This window comes from Mobula hypostoma, chromosome 20 (genome assembly GCF_963921235.1).
Source record: "Mobula hypostoma chromosome 20, sMobHyp1.1, whole genome shotgun sequence".
Taxonomy (NCBI): domain Eukaryota; kingdom Metazoa; phylum Chordata; class Chondrichthyes; order Myliobatiformes; family Myliobatidae; genus Mobula; species Mobula hypostoma.
Window position 1 is genome coordinate 23691082 of NC_086116.1, and position 21773 is coordinate 23712854.

At 42.5% G+C, this 21773-nt stretch overlaps 1 protein-coding gene across 1 annotated transcript in view; it reads left to right on the forward strand.

The window, feature by feature from the left end:
- The window catches only part of LOC134359382 (cAMP-dependent protein kinase type II-beta regulatory subunit-like), a 98012-nt gene that overhangs the window by 57561 nt on the left and 18678 nt on the right, over nucleotides 1-21773 (forward strand). Inside the window, exons 3-5 of the mRNA XM_063072544.1 lie at nucleotides 7870-7922; nucleotides 9384-9467; nucleotides 18922-19028. Of these exons, the coding sequence (XP_062928614.1) occupies nucleotides 7870-7922; nucleotides 9384-9467; nucleotides 18922-19028 (244 nt within the window). The remainder of the gene's footprint in view (nucleotides 1-7869; nucleotides 7923-9383; nucleotides 9468-18921; nucleotides 19029-21773) is intronic.

The window sequence follows — 21773 nt, forward strand, 5'->3', positions numbered from 1 at the left end:
AAATACAATTTAGTAGACAAAACTGTTGTAACTGCAGAATGTGTGAGCCGGATGAGAACAGTGAGATCAACAGCAACATCATCTGCATCCTGATGATTTTCAGCTCAGCAGCTCCGACCTTGACTGTAGATGTTGTGATGCATTATGGGAAGGAGGAGTCACTTTGCCTGTCGAATCAGAAAGCAGGAACACAGTGGCCAGGAATAGAAGATGTAACCAGTTCAGGATGTGGTGATGCAGGAAATTGTCATAGGACGCTGTCTATTCAAGTTTGAAATTGCGTCTTTATCACTCCAGTCTTGGGGATTATTTGTTCAACATTTTTAGCATTTTGTTCTCTTATATCTCATTCTTGGTTGTGATCCTCAAGAGTGAATGGTAAGGACTGGAACTGATACAACTTGGATCCAACCCTGGTTGCAGTTCCAACAAAATGAAACTCTGAAACCATGATTTGAATAGAGTTCTCTTCTCACTCTATGCCTGATGACCAGAATTAGAAAGTGGCTGAAATAAGCTGGGGTTCTGAATTATCCCAAAGAAGCTGATGTGGAAGAAGAAACCCTAATCCTACTGACCCTGTTCCATAATGATTTGGAGTTCCAAAACACACAAAAAGAGGAAAAGCAATAAATAACCCGGAAGTTAGGAAGAGATTATCTTAAATTAGGAATGTGCAGAAGTATCCGTGGTTGAAAAGCTGTTACTTTTAACAGCTAATTTTAGCAGGCTGTTTTCATCTTTGAATGTTAGTACAGTTTGGTGTCAATTTGATAAACAAATTATTATGCTGGTGATGTAAACATCCTGCTCTTGATATGATGTGTCACATGAGATTACTGTTGGGTTGAGCAGCAGCAAGAACATACTTGGAATAACTTAGTTATTATACTCTACATCTCCTAATATTTATGAAAATCATTGTCAGCTACCTTTACAATTTACATGGATTCCCTCTGTTCAGGAACCAGTGCAGCAAAACCTCATCAGGTTCAGATAGCTGCATCACTTTGAAAAGTTGCTTAACTCAAAGTCCCAGTAATTGGCTTTCATTGTGATTTGACCTCGAAACAGCATTCAGCGTCTTCAATAATACTGTTTAAAACTTTCAGCATTTGCAACTTTTAGTTTGAGACTGACTTATTGAAAAAAATCTGTAAACACAGCCTCAAACAAAGATTGGGTTTGTGGATCATATTTAGTATCTATAGCCAGGGTGAAAGCAAAATGATTTCTTGTTGATGGATTCATATCACCAACGTTGCCAAATTAACCCCTTGATATTTACTGCTTACTTTATCAATACACAGCACAGGTTTGCTTTCATTTCTTACCGTAGCTCATCCTTTGTGCAGAAGTTTGTTTTGCTGGATTTGTTTTTAGTACTGTTTCTTTCAATACTTTTCATAGATAGTTCAGATCTTAACAGGAATAGGCTGGTAATGGTAACCTAATGGATCAACTGTTGGTATTGAGAATATATAGAATTAAAAGTAATCTATCGCTAAACGGAGAGAGGTTTTTTTTTCTGTAAACACAATTACTTCGCTCTATAAAACTGGTAGTTATTGCTTTAAACTCATCAAACTGCATGCAGTGTCTCTATTTTGAATTAATTACATCAGTATTACTTCCAACCTCATTATATCTGGATTATTAAATAGAACCTTTGGAAAAACAATCATAACTATCTGAAATAGTCAACTTTTTATTCAAATTATTTACACACGTCAACTGAAATAAGTATCTGTATACAAGAACCTCTCCTTGAGCTTGTCAGATTGTCAGACTTTATTGCCTGGCATTGGCAGTGTGATTTTGGACTCCTGTGGTAGACTTGCTATATTTTTTCCCCTTGTGATCACCAGTTTAAAAGCTCATTGCAGCTTTGCTCACAGGGTGGTGCAAGTGGGGAGAAGGCTACCAGCAGAAATGGAACACATGGATGCAATTGTAAAATTAAAGTTTGGATGGGTACAGGGATGAGAAAGGTATGAAGGGCTTTGATCTAGCTGCTGGTAGATGGAATTAGGCAGAAGACCTGATCAGTACATCTAGATGGGCTGTTTCTAAGCTGTACTTTATGATGACTGTAATTTCCATGTGGTTGCTGGCAGTATTAACGAATGTTCTGTCATTGTATTCCTTGGATTTGTTACACTGACACATTAGGACAGTGTTATTTTACAACAAATTGTCTAAATTGGATATTTAAGAGATGGTCTTAAATTATATGGCACTTAATCACTAGATTAATAATTAAATAACTTGCTTTCAAGTGAATAACATTGGTCAAAGCAACCATAAATGATTAGAAACCATGTCGAGGGTAACCATAGATTCAACTTACGAAAGAGATACTAAGCTCCAAGTACTTTGAAAGCATTATTATACTGAACTATTTTTGTGAATGGTTTTCAATATGAAGTTTATTTAGAGACACAAGACTGCAGATGCTGGAATTTGGAGCAACAATCGTTCTGCTGGAGAAACTTGCCAGGGGAAAGGAATTGTTGAAGTTTCAGGTCGAAACCCACCCCCACCCCCCACAATCAATGCTGAGAACAGAGTGGAGACAAAGGAGAGGGGGAGTGGTGAGACAGGATCCCAAGGTGATTTGTGAAAAGAGGAGAGGGTGGTGAGACAGGATCCCAAGGTGATTTGTGAACAGAGGAGAGGGTGGTGAGACAGGATCCCAAGGTGATTTGTGAACGGAGGAACGGAGGAGAGGGTGGTGAGACAGGATCCCAAGGTGATTTGTAAACAGAGGAGAGGGTGGTGAGACAGGATCCCAAGGTGATTTGTAAATGGAGGAACGGAGGAGAGGGTGGTGGGACAGGATCCCAAGGTGATTTGTAAACAGAGGAGAGGGTGGTGAGACAGGATCCCAAGGTGATTTGTAAATGGAGGAACGGAGGAGAGGGTGGTGAGACAGGATCCCAAGGTGATTTGTAAATGGAGGAACGGAGGAGAGGGTGGTGGGACAGGATCCCAAGGTGATTTGTAAACAGAGGAGAGGGTGGTGAGACAGGATCCCAAGGTGATTTGTGAATGGAGGAGAGGGTGGTGAGACAGGATCCCAAGGTGATTTGTAAATGGAGGAACGGAGGAGAGGGTGGTGGGACAGGATCCCAAGGTGATTTGTAAACAGAGGAGAGGGTGGTGAGACAGGATCCCAAGGTGATTTGTAAATGGAGGAACGGAGGAGAGGGTGGTGGGACAGGATCCCAAGGTGATTTGTAAACAGAGGAGAGGGTGGTGAGACAGGATCCCAAGGTGATTTGTAAATGGAGGAACGGAGGAGAGGGTGGTGAGACAGGATCCCAAGGTGATTTGTAAATGGAGGAACGGAGGAGAGGGTGGTGGGACAGGATCCCAAGGTGATTTGTAAACAGAGGAGAGGGTGGTGAGACAGGATCCCAAGGTGATTTGTGAATGGAGGAGAGGGTGGTGAGACAGGATCCCAAGGTGATTTGTAAATGGAGGAACGGAGGAGAGGGTGGTGGGACAGGATCCCAAGGTGATTTGTAAACAGAGGGTGGTGAGACAGGATCCCAAGGTGATTTGTGAATGGAGGAGAGGGTGGTGAGACAGGATCCCAAGGTGATTTGTAAATGGAGGAACGGAGGAGAGGGTGGTGGGACAGGATCCCAAGGTGATTTGTAAACAGAGGAGAGGGTCGTAAGACAGGATCCCAAGGTGATTTGTGAACGGAGGAGGGGGTGGTGAGACAGGATCCCAAGGTGATTTGTAAATGGAGGAACGGAGGAGAGGGTGGTGAGACAGGATCCCAAGGTGATTTGCGAACGGAGGAACGGAGGAGAGGGTGGTGAGACAGGATCCCAAGGTGATTTGCGAACGGAGGAACGGAGGAGAGGGTGGTGAGACAGGATCCCAAGGTGATTTGTAAACAGAGGAGAGGGTGGTGAGACAGGATCCCAAGGTGATTTGTGAACGGAGGAGAGGGTGGTGAGACAGGATCCCAAGGTGATTTGTAAACAGAGGAGAGGATGGTGAGACAGGATCCCAAGGTGATTTGTGAACGGAGGAGAGGGTGGTGAGACAGGATCCCAAGGTGATTTGTAAACAGAGGAGAGGATGGTGAGACAGGATCCCAAGGTGATTTGTGAACGGAGGAGAGGGTGGTGAGACAGGATCCCAAGGTGATTTGTAAACAGAGGAGAGGGTGGTGAGACAGGATCCCAAGGTGATTTGTGAACGGAGGAGAGGGTGGTGAGACAGGATCCCAAGGTGATTTGTAAACAGAGGAGAGGGTGGTGAGACAGGATCCCAAGGTGATTTGTGAACGGAGGAGAGGGTGGTGAGACAGGATCCCAAGGTGATTTGTAAACAGAGGAGAGGGTGGTGAGACAGGATCCCAAGGTGATTTGTGAATGGAGGAGAGGGTGGTGAGACAGGATCCCAAGGTGATTTGTAAATGGAGGAACGGATGAGAGGGTGGTGGGACAGGATCCCAAGGTGATTTGTAAACAGAGGAGAGGGTGGTGAGACAGGATCCCAAGGTGATTTGTAAATGGAGGAACGGAGGAGAGGGTGGTGAGACAGGATCCCAAGGTGATTTGTAAATGGAGGAACGGAGGAGAGGGTGGTGGGACAGGATCCCAAGGTGATTTGTAAACAGAGGAGAGGGTGGTGAGACAGGATCCCAAGGTGATTTGTGAATGGAGGAGAGGGTGGTGAGACAGGATCCCAAGGTGATTTGTAAATGGAGGAACGGAGGAGAGGGTGGTGGGACAGGATCCCAAGGTGATTTGTAAACAGAGGAGAGGGTGGTGAGACAGGATCCCAAGGTGATTTGTGAATGGAGGAGAGGGTGGTGAGACAGGATCCCAAGGTGATTTGTAAATGGAGGAACGGAGGAGAGGGTGGTGGGACAGGATCCCAAGGTGATTTGTAAACAGAGGAGAGGGTCGTAAGACAGGATCCCAAGGTGATTTGTGAACGGAGGAGGGGGTGGTGAGACAGGATCCCAAGGTGATTTGTAAATGGAGGAACGGAGGAGAGGGTGGTGAGACAGGATCCCAAGGTGATTTGCGAACGGAGGAACGGAGGAGAGGGTGGTGAGACAGGATCCCAAGGTGATTTGCGAACGGAGGAACGGAGGAGAGGGTGGTGAGACAGGATCCCAAGGTGATTTGTAAACAGAGGAGAGGGTGGTGAGACAGGATCCCAAGGTGATTTGTGAACGGAGGAGAGGGTGGTGAGACAGGATCCCAAGGTGATTTGTAAACAGAGGAGAGGATGGTGAGACAGGATCCCAAGGTGATTTGTGAACGGAGGAGAGGGTGGTGAGACAGGATCCCAAGGTGATTTGTAAACAGAGGAGAGGATGGTGAGACAGGATCCCAAGGTGATTTGTGAACGGAGGAGAGGGTGGTGAGACAGGATCCCAAGGTGATTTGTAAACAGAGGAGAGGGTGGTGAGACAGGATCCCAAGGTGATTTGTGAACGGAGGAGAGGGTGGTGAGACAGGATCCCAAGGTGATTTGTAAACAGAGGAGAGGGTGGTGAGACAGGATCCCAAGGTGATTTGTGAACGGAGGAGAGGGTGGTGAGACAGGATCCCAAGGTGATTTGTAAACAGAGGAGAGGGTGGTGAGACAGGATCCCAAGGTGATTTGTGAATGGAGGAGAGGGTGGTGAGACAGGATCCCAAGGTGATTTGTAAATGGAGGAACGGAGGAGAGGGTGGTGGGACAGGATCCCAAGGTGATTTGTAAACAGAGGAGAGGGTCGTAAGACAGGATCCCAAGGTGATTTGTGAATGGAGGAGGGGGTGGTGAGACAGGATCCCAAGGTGATTTGCGAACGGAGGAACGGAGGAGAGGGTGGTGAGACAGGATCCCAAGGTGATTTGTGAACGGAGGAGAGGGTGGTGAGACAGGATCCCAAGGTGATTTGTAAACAGAGGAGAGGGTGGTGAGACAGGATCCCAAGGTGATTTGTGAACGGAGGAGAGGGTGGTGAGACAGGATCCCAAGGTGATTTGTAAACAGAGGAGAGAAGGATGACAGGCAGGCTGAGCCGGTTTGGGTGGAGTTGGAGGCAGAGGCCGGTGGATGATGAATGGAGGTAGAGATTAAAACAAATAGGTAGATAGAACTCAGCAAGTCAGGCATCATTTATGGAGGGAAAGAAACAGTTTATTCTCCTCCGTCGATGATGTCTGACTTGCTGAGTTCTTCGAGCATTTTGTGTGTGTCATCCTCCCTTGCTGTATCTGCCTCTCCTTTTTTACACTCAGTTTCCGTTCATCATTTACCTCCTTCTGTTTCCAAACCACAACCTTCCTCTCCCCTACTTATTGTTCTCCTCCCCTCCCGGGTCCACCAATCATAGTGGGCGCCTGTCTCACCACTCCCTCTCTCTTTGTGCTAATTGTCTTCCCTCTCCACTGCAGGCTCTCCACCTAAAACATTGGCAACTCCTTTGCCTTCACAGATGCTGCTTGACCTGCTGAGTTCCTCTAGGAGATTGTTTATTGCTGAGGCTTATTCAACCCACAATCGTCCTTAACATTGCTTCGTAGATAACTTGGGTTGCTTGTAATGATGGTGAAGAGTAGTTGGGTGAATGAATATTGAGGAAGCTATTCTATTCAATATTTTGCTTTTGCTACTCTTCATAATTGTAACTGCAACAACTTCTGGTATGTCTAGAATCCCTTTATGAAGTAGTCCCAAAGTTATTCGTGAGATTGCTTCTAAGTAGTATCAGACATGAAGCCACAAGGACATTGGGCTCTAGACAAAATATTGAGTGGAAGAAATTGCTTTTAAGGGGCGTTTTATGGGATGAGAGAGATGAAGAGGTTTAGAACTAAGACTTATAAGCTAATTCCACGAATGGTGGAATTGGATGAGAGAGTTATAGAATGGGGGGGGGGACGATGAGGGAAACCAAAATTGTGGATGGATTTGGGAAAAGGGGGTGAGAATCTTGAAATGTTGCTTAATCAGGATCTGTTATAGGTCAATGAGTATCAGGATGAGGGAATTGGTTGTGATGGGTGATAAACCTTTATTTATTTTGAGGGGTGCAGGCCAGGAATGCCATGCTTTGAAGAGTAGAGGAGAAAATGTGTAGATGAAGGTCTATCAGTCTGGACTTGCTTTAAGTGATTTTTTTTGAAAAATTCAAAGCATGATATTGATATGGCTATGTTTAACAGTCATAGTCATAGTCATAGTCATACTTTATTGATCCGGGGGGAAATTGGTTTTCGTTACAGTTGCACCATAAATAATAAATAGTAATAGTAATGTAGCTTTCACTGAAAACAACTATTGCCAGGTCAAAGTAGTGATTGGAAGGGAAGGCCTTCTACAAGTTTTTCTTGGTCTTCTGCTGGAGATGTTTGATGATTGATGTTCTGGCTTTATTTTAAGGATCACAGAGTGCATGCAAGATTTAATTGCATGCTTGAAGGAAGGAATTCTGTAGCACTAATCTTTAAATTGGGAGCTTGACTTTCCAACATTTTAATCCTATTAAATGATGTATAATCAATGCTACTGTTAATACAGTTTTGGGTGTTTCCTTTTACACCCTGACCTTTTAAAACTTGAAGCCTGTGTGAACACAGACATTTTTCTTTATTTGAAAATGATATGATATTCATGAAATGATATCCATGTCTAGTGAAGTGTAACCCTTCCTAGAAATTTTCACAATTGAAAAATTAAAGATTTGTGTTTGATTATATAATAGATGTTATTTAATGGATATTAATCATACTTTGTATAGAAATGAGGATGTTTCAAATCTTTGAACGCATTTTTTTGTTTTTCTTCAGTCAGCCACATAATTCTTTAAAAAACTTATTAGTGTCTCTTTTTATATTTAAGTATGTGCGGAGCCTTTCAATCCTGATGAGGAAGAGGAAGATGCAGAACCACGGGTATGCAATGTTTTGTAGGATGATATATGATAATATAATGAGTGGAAGAGTCAAATAAATATATGCATATTTTGAGGAACTGAATGGAACCTCTTTCCCCACCCCCCCAACTCCTCTCCCTAGGCTTGCCCCAATTTCTAAATGTGCACATGTGCCCAATAACTTGTGATGATTTCAAAATCAGACTATTTTCATTTTGTTGGGGATTACTGCATGTACAAAAAGCATCAGAGCCTGGATCGGAAGAAGAAGAAGGACTTTGTTGCAAGTATCTTTGAGGAAAAACCGAGGTAGCCAAAAGGAAGAAGAAAATCTGAGCTAAAAGAAATCTTATTGTGAAATAATAATTGCAAACTGGAACAACTTGTACAAAATACAAGAAAAAGGAGGGGAAAATTAGAGAAATAAAACTAAGCAACATTAAATGGTAAGAGGAACGATAATGAAAAGAACAAATATTTGGGGTTTTAAAGGTGATTAGCTGTCAATAATAAAATTTCTTCATTTCGTACTGTGACATGCCAGCTGTCCCAAATTCATAACAAGATGAAATCAAGATGTGGGGATAGAGTTTATTTCCTTAGAGGATGCAAGAAAGAACAGCAGAGGGCAGCAGTGGCTGCAGTGAACGGTGCAGAAGGTGGGAAAATATAGATCAAAGCATTTTGTTCAAAATGTAAAAATAAAGCAATGGGAAAGATAAATCACATCAGAAAATGTGCAAAGGTGTTCTCTACATTTTACAAATACACAGAAGTGTCTGTGTCTAAAATTTGTTCAATAATCGGTAAACAAAAACGATATCAACTGCTCAAGTTATGACTCGCTAGTCCATGTCAACTTACCTGCAGTTTTGAGTTATGCTATCTCAGGCCACTGTTTCTCTGTTTTTAAAAAAAAAACTGCAAGAAACAACATAAGCCAAGCCTGGCCTGCTTAATAGCTGTAAGTTTTTATGTATTTTTGCCTGGTGCTAGCCTCTCTAGTATTGAAGACATCTTCAAGGAGCACTGCCTTAAAAAGTTGGCATTCATCATTAAGGACCTCCACCACCCAGGACATGCTCTCTTCTCACTGTTACCATCAGGAAAGAGGTACAGAAGCCTGAAAGCACGCACTTAATGATTTGGGAACAGCTTCTTCCCCTCTGCTATCCAATTTTCTAAGTTCACATTGAACCCAGGAATGCCATGCCATACTGTATATATGTGTGTGTGTGTGTGTGTGTGTGTGTGTGTATATATGTATGTGTGTATGTGTTATATATGTGAATATGTATGCATGTGTGTATATATGTGTGTGTGTGTGTGGACCATCTTGATGTTTACCTGTAATGGTATTGGTGAGATGACAATTGTGTATAGTGCCTTGGATTTTCCAGTTTTGTTTGTTAGGCCGTCAAGTAAATAACTATGCTATTGAGAGTGAAACTAATGAATTTATTTAATATTTCTCTTGTAGGTTATTCATCCAAAAACTGATGAGCAAAGGAGAAGATTGCAAGATGCATGTAAAGACATTCTGCTCTTCAAAAACTTAGACCAGGTATCAACATCATACTAATTGCCTTGTATGGTGATCGAAATGAGCAAATATAACTATATAAATATGAAGACGTGACTTGTTATTTGAAATATATTGTCTTCTCCTTAAATTGCCAGATAATGATATGTGTTTGATTTTATTTTTGCAATTCCTAAACTGAAAAACAAAAAAGAAGCAACAATTTGAGCTGATGCTTTTTGGAACCAGAAAAGGCCATTGTGCCCAGGGAAGCTATTGCTTTTTTGTTCATCAGCCCCACTCTATTTGAATACCATCTGTTCATTCCCTGCTCATCTTCACATAATGATCTAAATTATTCCTTAATTGTTCATCCTGGGTAACTTTTAGCTAGGTACCAACTAACTTGGCTCTTTGTCCATCATTTTAACAGATTTAGCATTGTGAACAAATCGCTTGAGTAAATTTTCTTTTATCAGCTTAATTTTGAAAAATTCTCCATAGCAATTCTTCCCTGATGTAAACTGTGAGATAAATAAATGTTGTCTTACCAGGTCACCCACAGCAACAGGTATGTAAACAATACAAGATGTTGATTTTTTTTTCCCCTACTTATTTGCCGTCTCTAATAATCTAAGCATATTTAAAGAATTTTAACTTGGGTTGTACTTGTGCTTATTGGGGATGATAACAAAAATTGGGCCCATCAATTTGGGATCCTCAGCTATTAGAATCATAGAAAAGTGCAGCACAGAAGCAGGCCTTTCAGCCCAGCTAGTTCATGGCAAACCACTTAAACAGCCACTGAACTGCACTATGACCATAGCGCTCCATACCACTACCATCCACGTACCTATCTAAACAGGGTCTGAATTTGCCTTCCTTAAATTTGTCTCCTATCTCTCATCATGGTCATTTAATGTAATGTTATCTGTAAGGCCCCTTTACAATTCCACTGATCCATTCCCACTACACTTACCTTTCTTACACCCATTCTACTTGCTATTGTAAGTGATTTCTGTAGGGTATATTAAAATAGTTATGAATTGACTCCCAGTTTAGGAACCACATATCTATTTTCTGTCATGAGTTGGGGCGTGGTAGAAGCAAAGGAGTAGTTACACATTCTCATTTCGTTAGCTTATTATAGTCTTGTGGAGAGGGATTGAGATACAGAAAACAATATTTTTTTTTAGTTGACCTCTTCGTGCCATTGAGATCGCAGATTTAGTTTCGCTTAGTTATGCTCATTGGGACGTTATTGGAACACTTACTAATCACTAACTTTGCTTGCATGCATTAGTTCAACTGCTAAATTTGCTGCTTCGCTAATTTGAATACTATATCACTAACTTGGTTTCGCTAGTGTGTTTTTTTTTGATGTAAGATTGTTCAGCTCTGCTTGCTTTGTAGTAAGGGATTGAACATACCTTTTTTTGACTTTGGAACTTTCTTAATTTGGAAGCATGTCCTACAGTGTCAATCTCCTGGCTTAGTCTCTCAGTGGCTTTGGTTTGTTTTAAAGTTACCACCACACTCTATCCTAAAAAACTGCGCCTGATCTCCAGACACCTTTCAAGTTTATCTTTTTTTTGTTCTGTCATCTTCTAAATGAATGCCTATTTGACCACAACTAATTTGGTTGATTGTCCAACTTGTTATACCACAATACCACAAACAACTCTAGTCTGGGCCAAACTGACATCATGATGATGATGACTGTATTCTCTTAATTTTCAGTCTCTTTAGATACACTGCCACAATTGTCTGATTTTTCTCCAATGGTTTTTCTGTGCCCTTCTTAATCAACTTACAGTCAATGTGGTTCTCTTCATTTCCTTTGGTGATCACCCCATCCCAGGATCTTTCCCTTTCTTCTGGCTCAATTACGAGCTGCTCCTTGGCAATGTGTCCAAAGGTGCTGAGTCATCTTCCTTGTATTCTAAACTCATCATACTTTTGTACTGAGACATCACATCTGCAGTTTGATCCTGAATACATTAGCTTAAATCCTTTGTCTTCCTCCACAGATTATAATTTCCTCCAATAATACAGCCACCACAAGCTCCCTGCCTCAACTCTATTCTCTTCATAATGCCACTTTTACAAGCTGTGCTAATTTTCTCCCTTCCCTCATCTTTCTCTAGCATTCTTTCTTCATCCCAGTAACTTTGCTGTCTTGTTTTTAAAAATCACTTTGTAAACTCCATATTCTTACCCCTCATTTTTTTCATGTCTGTTTCTGTTTGCATCTGAGGAAGCACACTGCTACTTTTAATGTTTAGGACAGTAATTAAGATTTGTATTTGTGAGTTAATGAGCAGCCATACAGAATTTGATGTGTTTTCTTCAAGATCTGTGTGAGTGATTGAAAACTTCAGAAATTAATTCAGTTTGATTTTGGTTCAAGGTCCATAAGTGGGTTAAAATTAGAAGTAATTACTGTAATATTTTGCACTGCATGGTCGCAAAGATTTTGGGAGTATGGTTCAAAATAAAAATATTAGGTCTTCTAGCATGGAAATCTTCAACTGCAAAAACTAAAACAGCTTTGTTTTTCTTCAAACAATTTAATCTTTACATTATTTCCTGCACTTGTGTAACTTTCCACTCCTTGTTTGTTTTAAATTGATACTAAGATTGATTTCTAAAAATGTTCAGACTGTGCATTTGGCCCTGTTTGCTATGTGCTGAAAGGAATCCAAAAGGCCTCCCATTTTATTCCTCCCTATTTTCAACTTTTATCATTGACCATTTACAATGTGATTTCTGTTGCGATTCCTTGTGTTTCAGTTCAGATTGCAGCTATGCAATCAAAAATGTGACAGTGTCACTACATCATTGAAAGATGGATCTGTTTGCATTACATTGCCACTTAGTGAGCCCGCAATTTGAACAGAGCAGTATTGGAATGTTGTTTAATGCTTGGGGCTTGGGAGAATCAAATGCCTACTCAGACTAGTCCACCATTTGAGTGTTCTCCCACCCCTCCCCCCCAAATGCTCAATAACAACTTGTCATAGTTAGTACATCATGCTCCTTCCTACTACATTGGACTTTGCTCACAATAGGCCTGAATGAGTCACTGCCCTCTCAGTAGGAATGAGGTATTATGTTACTTGCTTCCTTTTTTTTGAGGAAGTACCGTACAGAACTTCTACTAATGCTATGTGACTTGTAGCCTACAGCATAACTCTGTTACTCTGAATGGAATGTTCCAGTGCCATTAATCCATTTTGGGATATGAAGCTTGGGAATTGTTATATCCACCTGAAATAGTTTTAAAATATCTGCATATTAATGAGACCCAGGAATTCTATTTGAACATTCAACCTCTGTTAAAATCCTCAAGGGTGATAGTATATTGCACTAATCAAAACAGAAATCACTAGTTGCTGGGTCAAAAAGAAATTGGATTAATGAGGGATCAAATTAGTGGGCAATTGACATCTGAGATATCACATGAGGAACTAATTGAATTGCAGCAGCAAATGTTGTGCAACGACAAGATTAAAAGCAGCATTAGGTGACCTTGTAGTCTGATTTGATTTACATTTTGTGGTTCGTCCGTCATCATCGATGAAGACCTCGACACCATTAGTCACTTTGAGACTGGATGCGGTGTGTCCAAAGATGACTGGTCAGGCCAATTCGGGCACGGAATGTCCTGGCACATATTGGGCAGACATGTGTAGGCACTGCAGTTGTTGCGCTGGTGGCTCTGGACTTGTGCAGCTCGCGCTTGTGTTCTGCTTCAGCAATGCGCCTTGCTTCGTAAGCTTGACAGCCCTTGTGGATGAGGCCGTGCCAGGTAGGGAAGTTTTGTGCCAGCGTTTCCCAGGAGGTCGTGTCTATGTCAAATGACTTCAGGGAGGCCTTTAGTGTATCTTTGTAATGTTTCTTCTGCCCTCCATGTGAGCATCTTCCAGCAGAGAGTTCCCCAAAAAGGAGCTGCTTGGGTATGTGCTCGTCCGGCATGCGGATGACATGACCTGCCCACCGGGTCTGTGCTCTCATCAGCAGTGTGTGGACTGATGGCAGACTTGCCCTAGAGAGAACTTCAGTGTCTGGTACTTTATCTTGCCATCTGATGCCTAATATTCTGCGAAGACAAGTCATGTGGAAATGGTTGAGCTGTCTTGCATGCCTTCGATACACAGTCCACGTTTCACAGGCATACAGGAGGGTAGTGAGTACCGCGGCTCTGTGGACCTTCAGTTTTGTTGCTGGACTGAATGCTCGATGTTCCCATACAGTGGAACGCAGTCTACTGAAAGCAGAACTTGTCTTTGCTATTCTGCAGTTAACTTCTGTATCAATAGTCACTGCTCGGGAGAGGCTCCTGCCGAGGTCAGTAAACTGGTCCACTGCCTGTAGTTTCTGTCCTTTGACTGTGATTTTCGGTTCTGTGTATGGTACATGAGGAGCAGGCTGGTGCATGACTTCGGTCTTTTTGATTTTGATGGTGAGTCCAAAGTTGTCACAAGCCGTGGAGAATTTGTCCATATTGACTTGCATCTCTGGCTCCGAGCCAGCACACAGGGCACAGTCATCAGCAAAGAGGAAGTCTCTCAGAACGGTCTCCTTCACTTTGGTAATGGCTTGAAGTCTCCTCAGGTTGAAGAGCTTCCCATCCACTCTGTACTTGAGGCTGATTCCAGCATCACTGTCCTGGAAGGCATCATTCAGCGTGGCAGTAAACATCATGCTGAACTGTGTGGGTGCAAGCACACAGCCCTGTTTGACACCACTGGTGACTGGAAACGCCTCAGAGGATTCTCTGCCGTCCAGCACTCTGGCCATCATGCCATCATGGCGTACCATCTGAATGAATTTGGCGGGGCAGCCGAACTTTGACATGATTCTCCACAGGCCTTGTGGGCAAACAGTGTCGAAGGCTTTCGTGAGGTCAACAGAAGTTGTGTAGAGTTCGCGATTCTGCTCCTGACTCTTCTCCTGAAGTTGGCGCGCGGCAAAAATCATGTCGATAGCCCCACGACCTTTGCGAAAGCCACACTGTGACTCTGGCAGCAGGCCCAGCTCCAGATGAGTGACCAGACGATTTAGCAGGACTCTTGCAAGGGATTTTTCTGCGATGGAGAGCAGCGAGATTCCTCGGTGGTTGTCGCATACTTGTTGATTGCCTTTCCTTTTGTAGAGGTGTACAATGGATGCATCTTTAAGTTCCTGAGGAATGGATCTTTGCTTCCAAAAAGACTGGAACAACTTAGTGAGCTTTTCTATAAGTACAAGACCACCGGCTTTGTAGATCTCTGCAAGTATGGTGTCTGCCTCTGGGGCTTTGCCACTGGATAGCTGGCTGACAGGACCGTGACTTCAACTACTACCGGTGGGTCATCCGTGGCGCTGTTGATGTCGACCTGGGGTATCTTGTTTATCGCCTCATCATTAATAGATGACGGTCGGTTGAGGATGGCTTCAAAGTGTTCAGCCCATCTCTGCAGGATCTGAGCCTTCTCTGTAATGAGAGTTGTACCATCTATACTCAGGAGGGGGGAACTCCTGAGAGACTGAGGTCTGTAGAGAGTGTTGAGGGCTTCATAGAATTGTTTCAAGCCATTTCTGTCAGCGTATCCCTGTATTTCATCTGCCTTGGCGCTCAGCCAGGCATCTTGCATTTTACGCAGTTTATTCTGGACTGTCCTGCGAGCACTGGTAAAGGTGTTTTTCTTGGCAGCTGATGATGGGTCGTTTTGATGGGCACAATGAAGGCGGTGCTTTTCAACAAGTAGAGCCTGTATTTCCTCATCATTCTCATCGACTCAGTCATGCTGCTTGTGGGTAGAGAGCCTTAGCATCTTCAGTGCAGATGAATGGACAGCATCCCTGAAGTGATCCCAGTCGTCCACAGCACTGCCTGCAAGGTGTAGGTCAGTAAGCTCGGTTTCTAAATCTTCAGCTAGTGCTGAAACTATGCTGGGGTTCTTCAGCCTGACCACATTGATTCTTTTCATAGCCTTGCTTCCTTGTGGTCGCCTCTTGGGTCTGATGCGGAGCTTCATTTTGGAGACAATGAGCCTGTGATCTGTCCAGCAGTCAGCACCACACATGGCCTTGGTCACTCACTCTGATATCCTGCCTGTCTTTTCTCCTGACAATGACATTGTCGATAAGATGCCAATGCTTAGAGCGGGGGTGCATCCAGGAGGTCTTATTACGGGTAGGCAGGCGGAAAGTTGTGTTGGTGATGAGCAGGTTGTGTGCTGCACAAGTCTTCAGTAAGAGTAGACTGTTACTGTTACATTTCCCACTCCATGTCTCCCAACGACTCCCTGCCAGACTGCAGAGTCACGCCCTACTCTTGCATTGAAGTCACCGAGCAAGATCAGCTTGGCGGTGCTGCTCACTACTGATAGTAGGGCGTCTGGTTCTTCATAGAACCTGTCTTTCGTCTCATCCGGGTTGGTCATTGTGGGGGCACAGGCGCTGATCAGGGTGGCTTGACTTCTGTTCTGATAGCAGAAGCTGTAGTGTCATGAGCTGGTCATTCACACCCTTGGAGAGACTAGCAAGTTTCCGAACAAGGTGACTCCTGACGGCGAATCCAACTCCGGCATCACGACGCTCATTGCTGCCACGACCGCTCCAGAGAAAAGTCTATCCACCTCCAGTTTTAGTCAGCTGACCTACGTTAGCAAGACGAGTCTCACTCAGGGCTGCAACGTCAATGTTGTATCTTGCAAGTTCTCTGGCAACTAAGGCTGTTCTTCTCTCTGGTCTGTTTGCTGTAGGGTTATCAATAGCGTGTGCATGTTCCAAGTGCCAATGGTGAGCGGTGTCGCCTTGCGTTTTGTTGTGTTTGTTCGGCCGCCAAGATAGGATGCCCGCCAGCTGCGGTAGACTGGCCAGGGTGTAATGAAGCAGGCAATGTTTAGGGCACCTTTTCGAGCCCCTTCCTCATACTATGGAGGTGAACATTTCATTCCTAAAGAGAGCTGCTCAGTCGCCCAGGTAGACGCCGAGTTTCACTGCTGCTTCAGTCAGTGAGAAACGACCATTAGACCTGAGCTGCCTGTGTGCAGGTCCGTGACTACAGCTCCTAGTGTATCCACACCTGCTGCTTCATCGCTCGCCCATCGCCACAGGACTTCAAAGGTTGAGGGTGATGATGATGATGATGATGATGATGATGGTGTCGAGACTAACGCTTGATTTGGATTTAAGTGAGGGAGAGTTGCACAGCGTCAGCCTCACTCTATCTTCCCAATTCCCATCTGGATCCAGTGGCAAGACAAGAGCCGAGATGGCTGGAGATGGGACTAGGCGCAGCGGATGACCAGGACATCTTCTGTGTCTTGTCCTGCTCTACATATTCCATGACACTTGCAGAGATCGCCTTCTTGACCGTTGGACCTTCCATTGGTCTCGTCCGCTCAATCCGCCGGAGTCTGTCTTCACATGCTGGGATAGACAACTCCCTATCTCACCGAGGGTTTGAGACCCATCGGCTACCCTCACCTGGTTTAGCCGGCTTGTCGAAGTCGTTGCTTGGGGTGTGGCCGCTGTCACATGCAGACAGCTACAGGGAGCCACAGGTGAGAACTGAGTGCCAGGTGGGGACCAAAGGTGGACAAACCGGCCTGAGAAGGACGTGACATGTTCCCCCACCAGAGGTGCTACCCCTCCCTGACGCCCCATACACCCCAAGCCAGGTGCATACACCGTTGCTAGAAAGTGCATCTATGATTACTGTTTTGGATAATATGAAGATATACTCAGAAATCAAAACACCATTAACTCCCTGTAACATTGCCTGGACCTCAAAATGAAATTTCAACCAAAGCCAGTAATTTTCATTAAATGAAAAATTACTTAAGTACCATTGTCACTTGGCTTAATAAAAATCAATAATATAAAATAGTCTGATTGTTTGTTCATCATCATTACTGTCCGGGTAGATATTCATGTAATTATACGGGGAGTGCAGTGGTAAGAAAGGCTGCAAATGGCTAGAAAAAAATGGGAAATGCAATAGAATTTTCTAGAATATTCATTTGTATTTATCTCTGGCTGCCAGCTTTGACTCGGTAAGTATATTCATTCTGCTCTAAAGACGATGTCCATTCCAAAGTCAATCCAAGTAAAACCTAAGAACAGTATTAAAGATGTAAACACTGTCTGTGTATTCTCTTAGAAGAGATGTGAACCACTGTTTGAATTAGCTCTCCGGTAGATTGTTAATGATTAAGTTGTTATTACAAACAGTGAGAGAATTATTGTTTTTGCTTTGGCAACAGTTATACTTCAAATAACATGGCTCAATTATTATCTGTGAGCTTACCATTGGGCTATTAGATAGTATTTGATGTATTCAAATTTACTGAACCCAAGAAGTACTTGATTGGATCTGATGTAACGGAACATTCATTTCCCTGGTTAGAATTTTTGCTGCTTTGTTCAGCAAGAAGACACAAAGCTCTTTCTGTTATTTCTCTCTTCATGCTGATGGTTTTGGCCACTGCAAAAGTATGGTTATGGTGAGCTTGGCGGGTACAAGCTTCTGCAAGTTGTTAGCACATATTTGTTTCCATATGCGTTGCTATCCACATTGCAAAATGTGCAATGACTGAACCATTACTTGGATAATCAAGCTTCTATTGCCTGTTGCCCACCCCTTCACAATGGGTATCTGCTTCTCTCTAGAATTTGGAGCCAAGGTTCTGTTTTGCCTTTGTTCATTCGCTTGGTTGCTCTTAGTTCAAGCATGAGACTTCATAGTGATCATTGGCATGTTATTCAATAGGAATTAGTTTAGGGTTTAGGTAGGGTGGAAAGATTTGTAGCTACTCTGTATATTGGAACTCTAGGAGAGGGTGCATGGCAGGTCAGATTCTGCATAATAGCTCTTCAATTTCAAATTTGTATCACAATTGTGATTTTACAGAAGCTGTTCTGGAATCTAACAGGAACTCCCATCTACCGTATGCTTTCAAGCCAAGTAAAGTTTATTGTCACTTAATTATATACATGTATACCATCAAACAAGATAACATTTCTCTAAATCAGGGTGTACGCATAGTATGTATAACACGCAATAACTTATGAAAGTAAGGAAAAAACCTACAGATTAATTACATGTAAGTAAGCAAACTAAAGTGCCTAAGTTAAATATTGTAAGGTACAGAACAGATTAACCAATGACACTTTGAATGCGGTGTGGTAGGGAGTTTAGAAGCAGCCTAATGGCCTGAAAGAAGAATCTGAATCCTATCCCGACCATTTTTGTTTCTATGCATCAGCGTCTCCTGCCTGATGGTAGAAAGTCAAAGAGAATGCTGGATGGATGGGTGGGATCCTTAATAATACTGAGGGTCCTGCATACGTAGCGCTCCTGATAAATGCCCCTGATGGACAGCTGAAATATTAAAAGAAAAACTAAAATGTATATTTTATTTGCCAGGTTATTTGCAAAAATGGGGTGCTATTACCACTTATTATCCATTGTTGAAGCTTATTATGACCTTTATTTCTTCAGGAACAAATGTTTCAGCTTTTGGATGCCATGTTTGAAAGATCTGTTGAAGTGGGGGAACACGTGATTGATCAAGGAGATGATGGTGATAATTTCTATGTAATTGAAAGGTAGTTTCTAATTTTATTATATTCTGAATGTAGTTTGTATGTAAAATAAAATATTTCATTGAGATTATTGATGAGAAAGAAGTGTGTGTTTATGATTTTCCTTTAGCAAGGTGAAGCTGCATTTGGGAGGTTGTTTCATAATAGTGAGTGCCTGCATTTCCACAGTAGAGGTTTTCCTTAGATCAAACCCATTGGTCACCACCATTTTTGCCCTTACTTTTCTCTCCAGCATCTAATGGCATGAATTGATAATTGGCACTCATTCAGTTTATTGAATCCAATGAATTCTCTTGAAGTTGTTATGACGGTAAAAAGTTGGGAAGGAAAATACTTGAGTGAGGTTGAGCACAATTGCACCCAAAATGGTTTTACCTGAAAATATTTATTTTGCTTATTTATTGAGATACAGTGCGGAATAGGCCCTTCAAGCCATGCGCCCAGTAACCCCGATTTAATCCTAGTCTAATCATGGGACAATATACAATGACCAATTAATCTGCCAACCAGTACATCTTTAGACCGTGGGAGGAAACCAGAGCACTTGGAGGAAACCCACGTGGTCACAGGGAGAACGTATAAACTTCTTGCAGGCAGCAGTGGGATTAGAACCCCGTTCACCTGTCCTGTAAACCATTGTGCTAACCACTACGCTACCGTACCGCCCTAATTAAATGAGCAGAGCCTATTTTTTTGAGGGATAGATCCAGAGCTTGTTACTCCTTGTAGCAATGTGATTTTGTGATGAACTTACTAAAAAAAATTAATGGCAAGGTAACAAACACCGAGAATATTTAAGCGACAAGTTTGCCTGAGTTCATTGAGCAACTCTTGTATCCTGTCTTTTTTTTTCTCTAGCAGACTTCAAAGTTTCAAAGTACATATATTATCAAAGTATGTATAAATTGTACAACCTTGAGATTTGTCTGCTTACAGGCAGCCACAAAGCAAGAAACCCAAAAGAACCCAATTTTTTAAAAAAAAAGATCCACAGTCAATGAGCAGAGAAAGAAAAAGCACAAATTATGCAAATAATAGAAGCAAGCAATGGCACTCCGAACCAAATTGTGTCCTTGTATCTGAATCTCTGGAGCAGCCCAGAGTAGGCTCAAAGTCTTGGTCTCAGTTCACCATATTAGCGGGGCAAATCGTCGCGAAGCTCACAGACATGAAGCACAGCAGCTGGGGCAGTCTCACAGCCTCAGCGCTGTGGAGAGAGGGGCAAACATAGCAGGAGGGTGAGGGAAATTAGCCAAAACCGCACCTCCGGTCCCAACACTCTGCCTTCCCAGTCTGTGTGGTGTGTGTGTGTGTGTGTGTGTGTGTGACATGGATGATAGAAAAATGGAGAGCTAGGTAGGAGGGAAGGGTTAGATTGATCTTAAAGTAGGCTATAAAGTTGGCTGAAGGGTCTGTACATGTTGTGTTCTATGTACATTATAATATTATACAGCAATGTTACATATCCTGTGTAATTTATATATAATACGTATTCTGTTAATGTTAATTGTGCCCTTCCATCACCTTTTTTATCTTTTGACATAACATTTTATATCTGGGATCTAAACTGTCAAGATCCCATCTGCTTGCAGTATACACTGATTTACTGTGGAATGTTCAAAGTTCAAAAGTTTAAAGTAAATGTTATTATCAGAGTACATGCATGTCAGCACATACAACCCTGAGATTCTTTTCCCCCTGGGCATACTCAGCAAATCTATAGAATAGTAACTGTAAACAGGATCAATGACAGAGCAAGAACATAACAGACAACAAACTGTGTAAATGCAAATATAAGTGAAAAGCAATAAATAACGAGCATGAAATAACAAGGTAAAGAGTTGTTAAAATGAGATCATTGGTGGTGGGAACATCTCAATAGATGAGTGTAGTTATCCCCTTTTGTTCAAGAGCCTGGTGGCTGAGGGTTAGTAACTGTTCTTGAACTTGGTGCTCCGAGTCCTGAGGCTCTTGTACCTTCTACCTGATGGTAGCAGTGAGAAAAGAGCATGGCTTGGGTGGTGAGGATCTTTGATAATGGATGCTGCCTTTCTATGCCAGCGTTTCATGTAGATGTGCCCAATGGATGGGAGGGCTTAACCCCTGATGCACTGGGCCTAATCCACCATGTTTTGTAGGTTTTTTTTTTCAAAGGCATTGGTGTTCCCATACCAAGCCGTAATGCAGCCAATCAATCGTGTGTTCAATGACTATCCTTTGTCTTAAGAAGATCTTATAATGTTCCTGTTTAAATCTCACTCCAATGGTATTTTGCCTCTCCAAAATTGAGTTCAAGAATGCAGGCTAGTGGCAACACAATAAGACCATGAAAATCTGGCATGCTTGAAACTTTGATGCTACGACAGGTTTTCCACATTTGGATTTTTTTCCTAACATGCTTTTAGTTCAGTTCATTTCAGATGGTTCATAGTTTTATCATTTTTTTTTGATAAACTTGGTGAATTGAAAGGGAATACTGAACACCAGCAGATGAGCCAGATGCTGAATCACTGGGATTTCTAAATAGTTGATGAGAGGATTATCTGAGATTTACTGTATAAGGGAGGTATTTTATTGGTGGGACCAATATTGTATCAAATAGTAAAGCACTAAAACAAGTGGATTATAAAGGCTTCTTGGGGCATTATTTTGGAAAAGGGCAGGAGTTTTTATCTCAAAATCAACATTGTTAGATAAGGTAATTGAATGTCCTCACAAAGCTGTCCATGAAAACTTGCTGTGCAATCT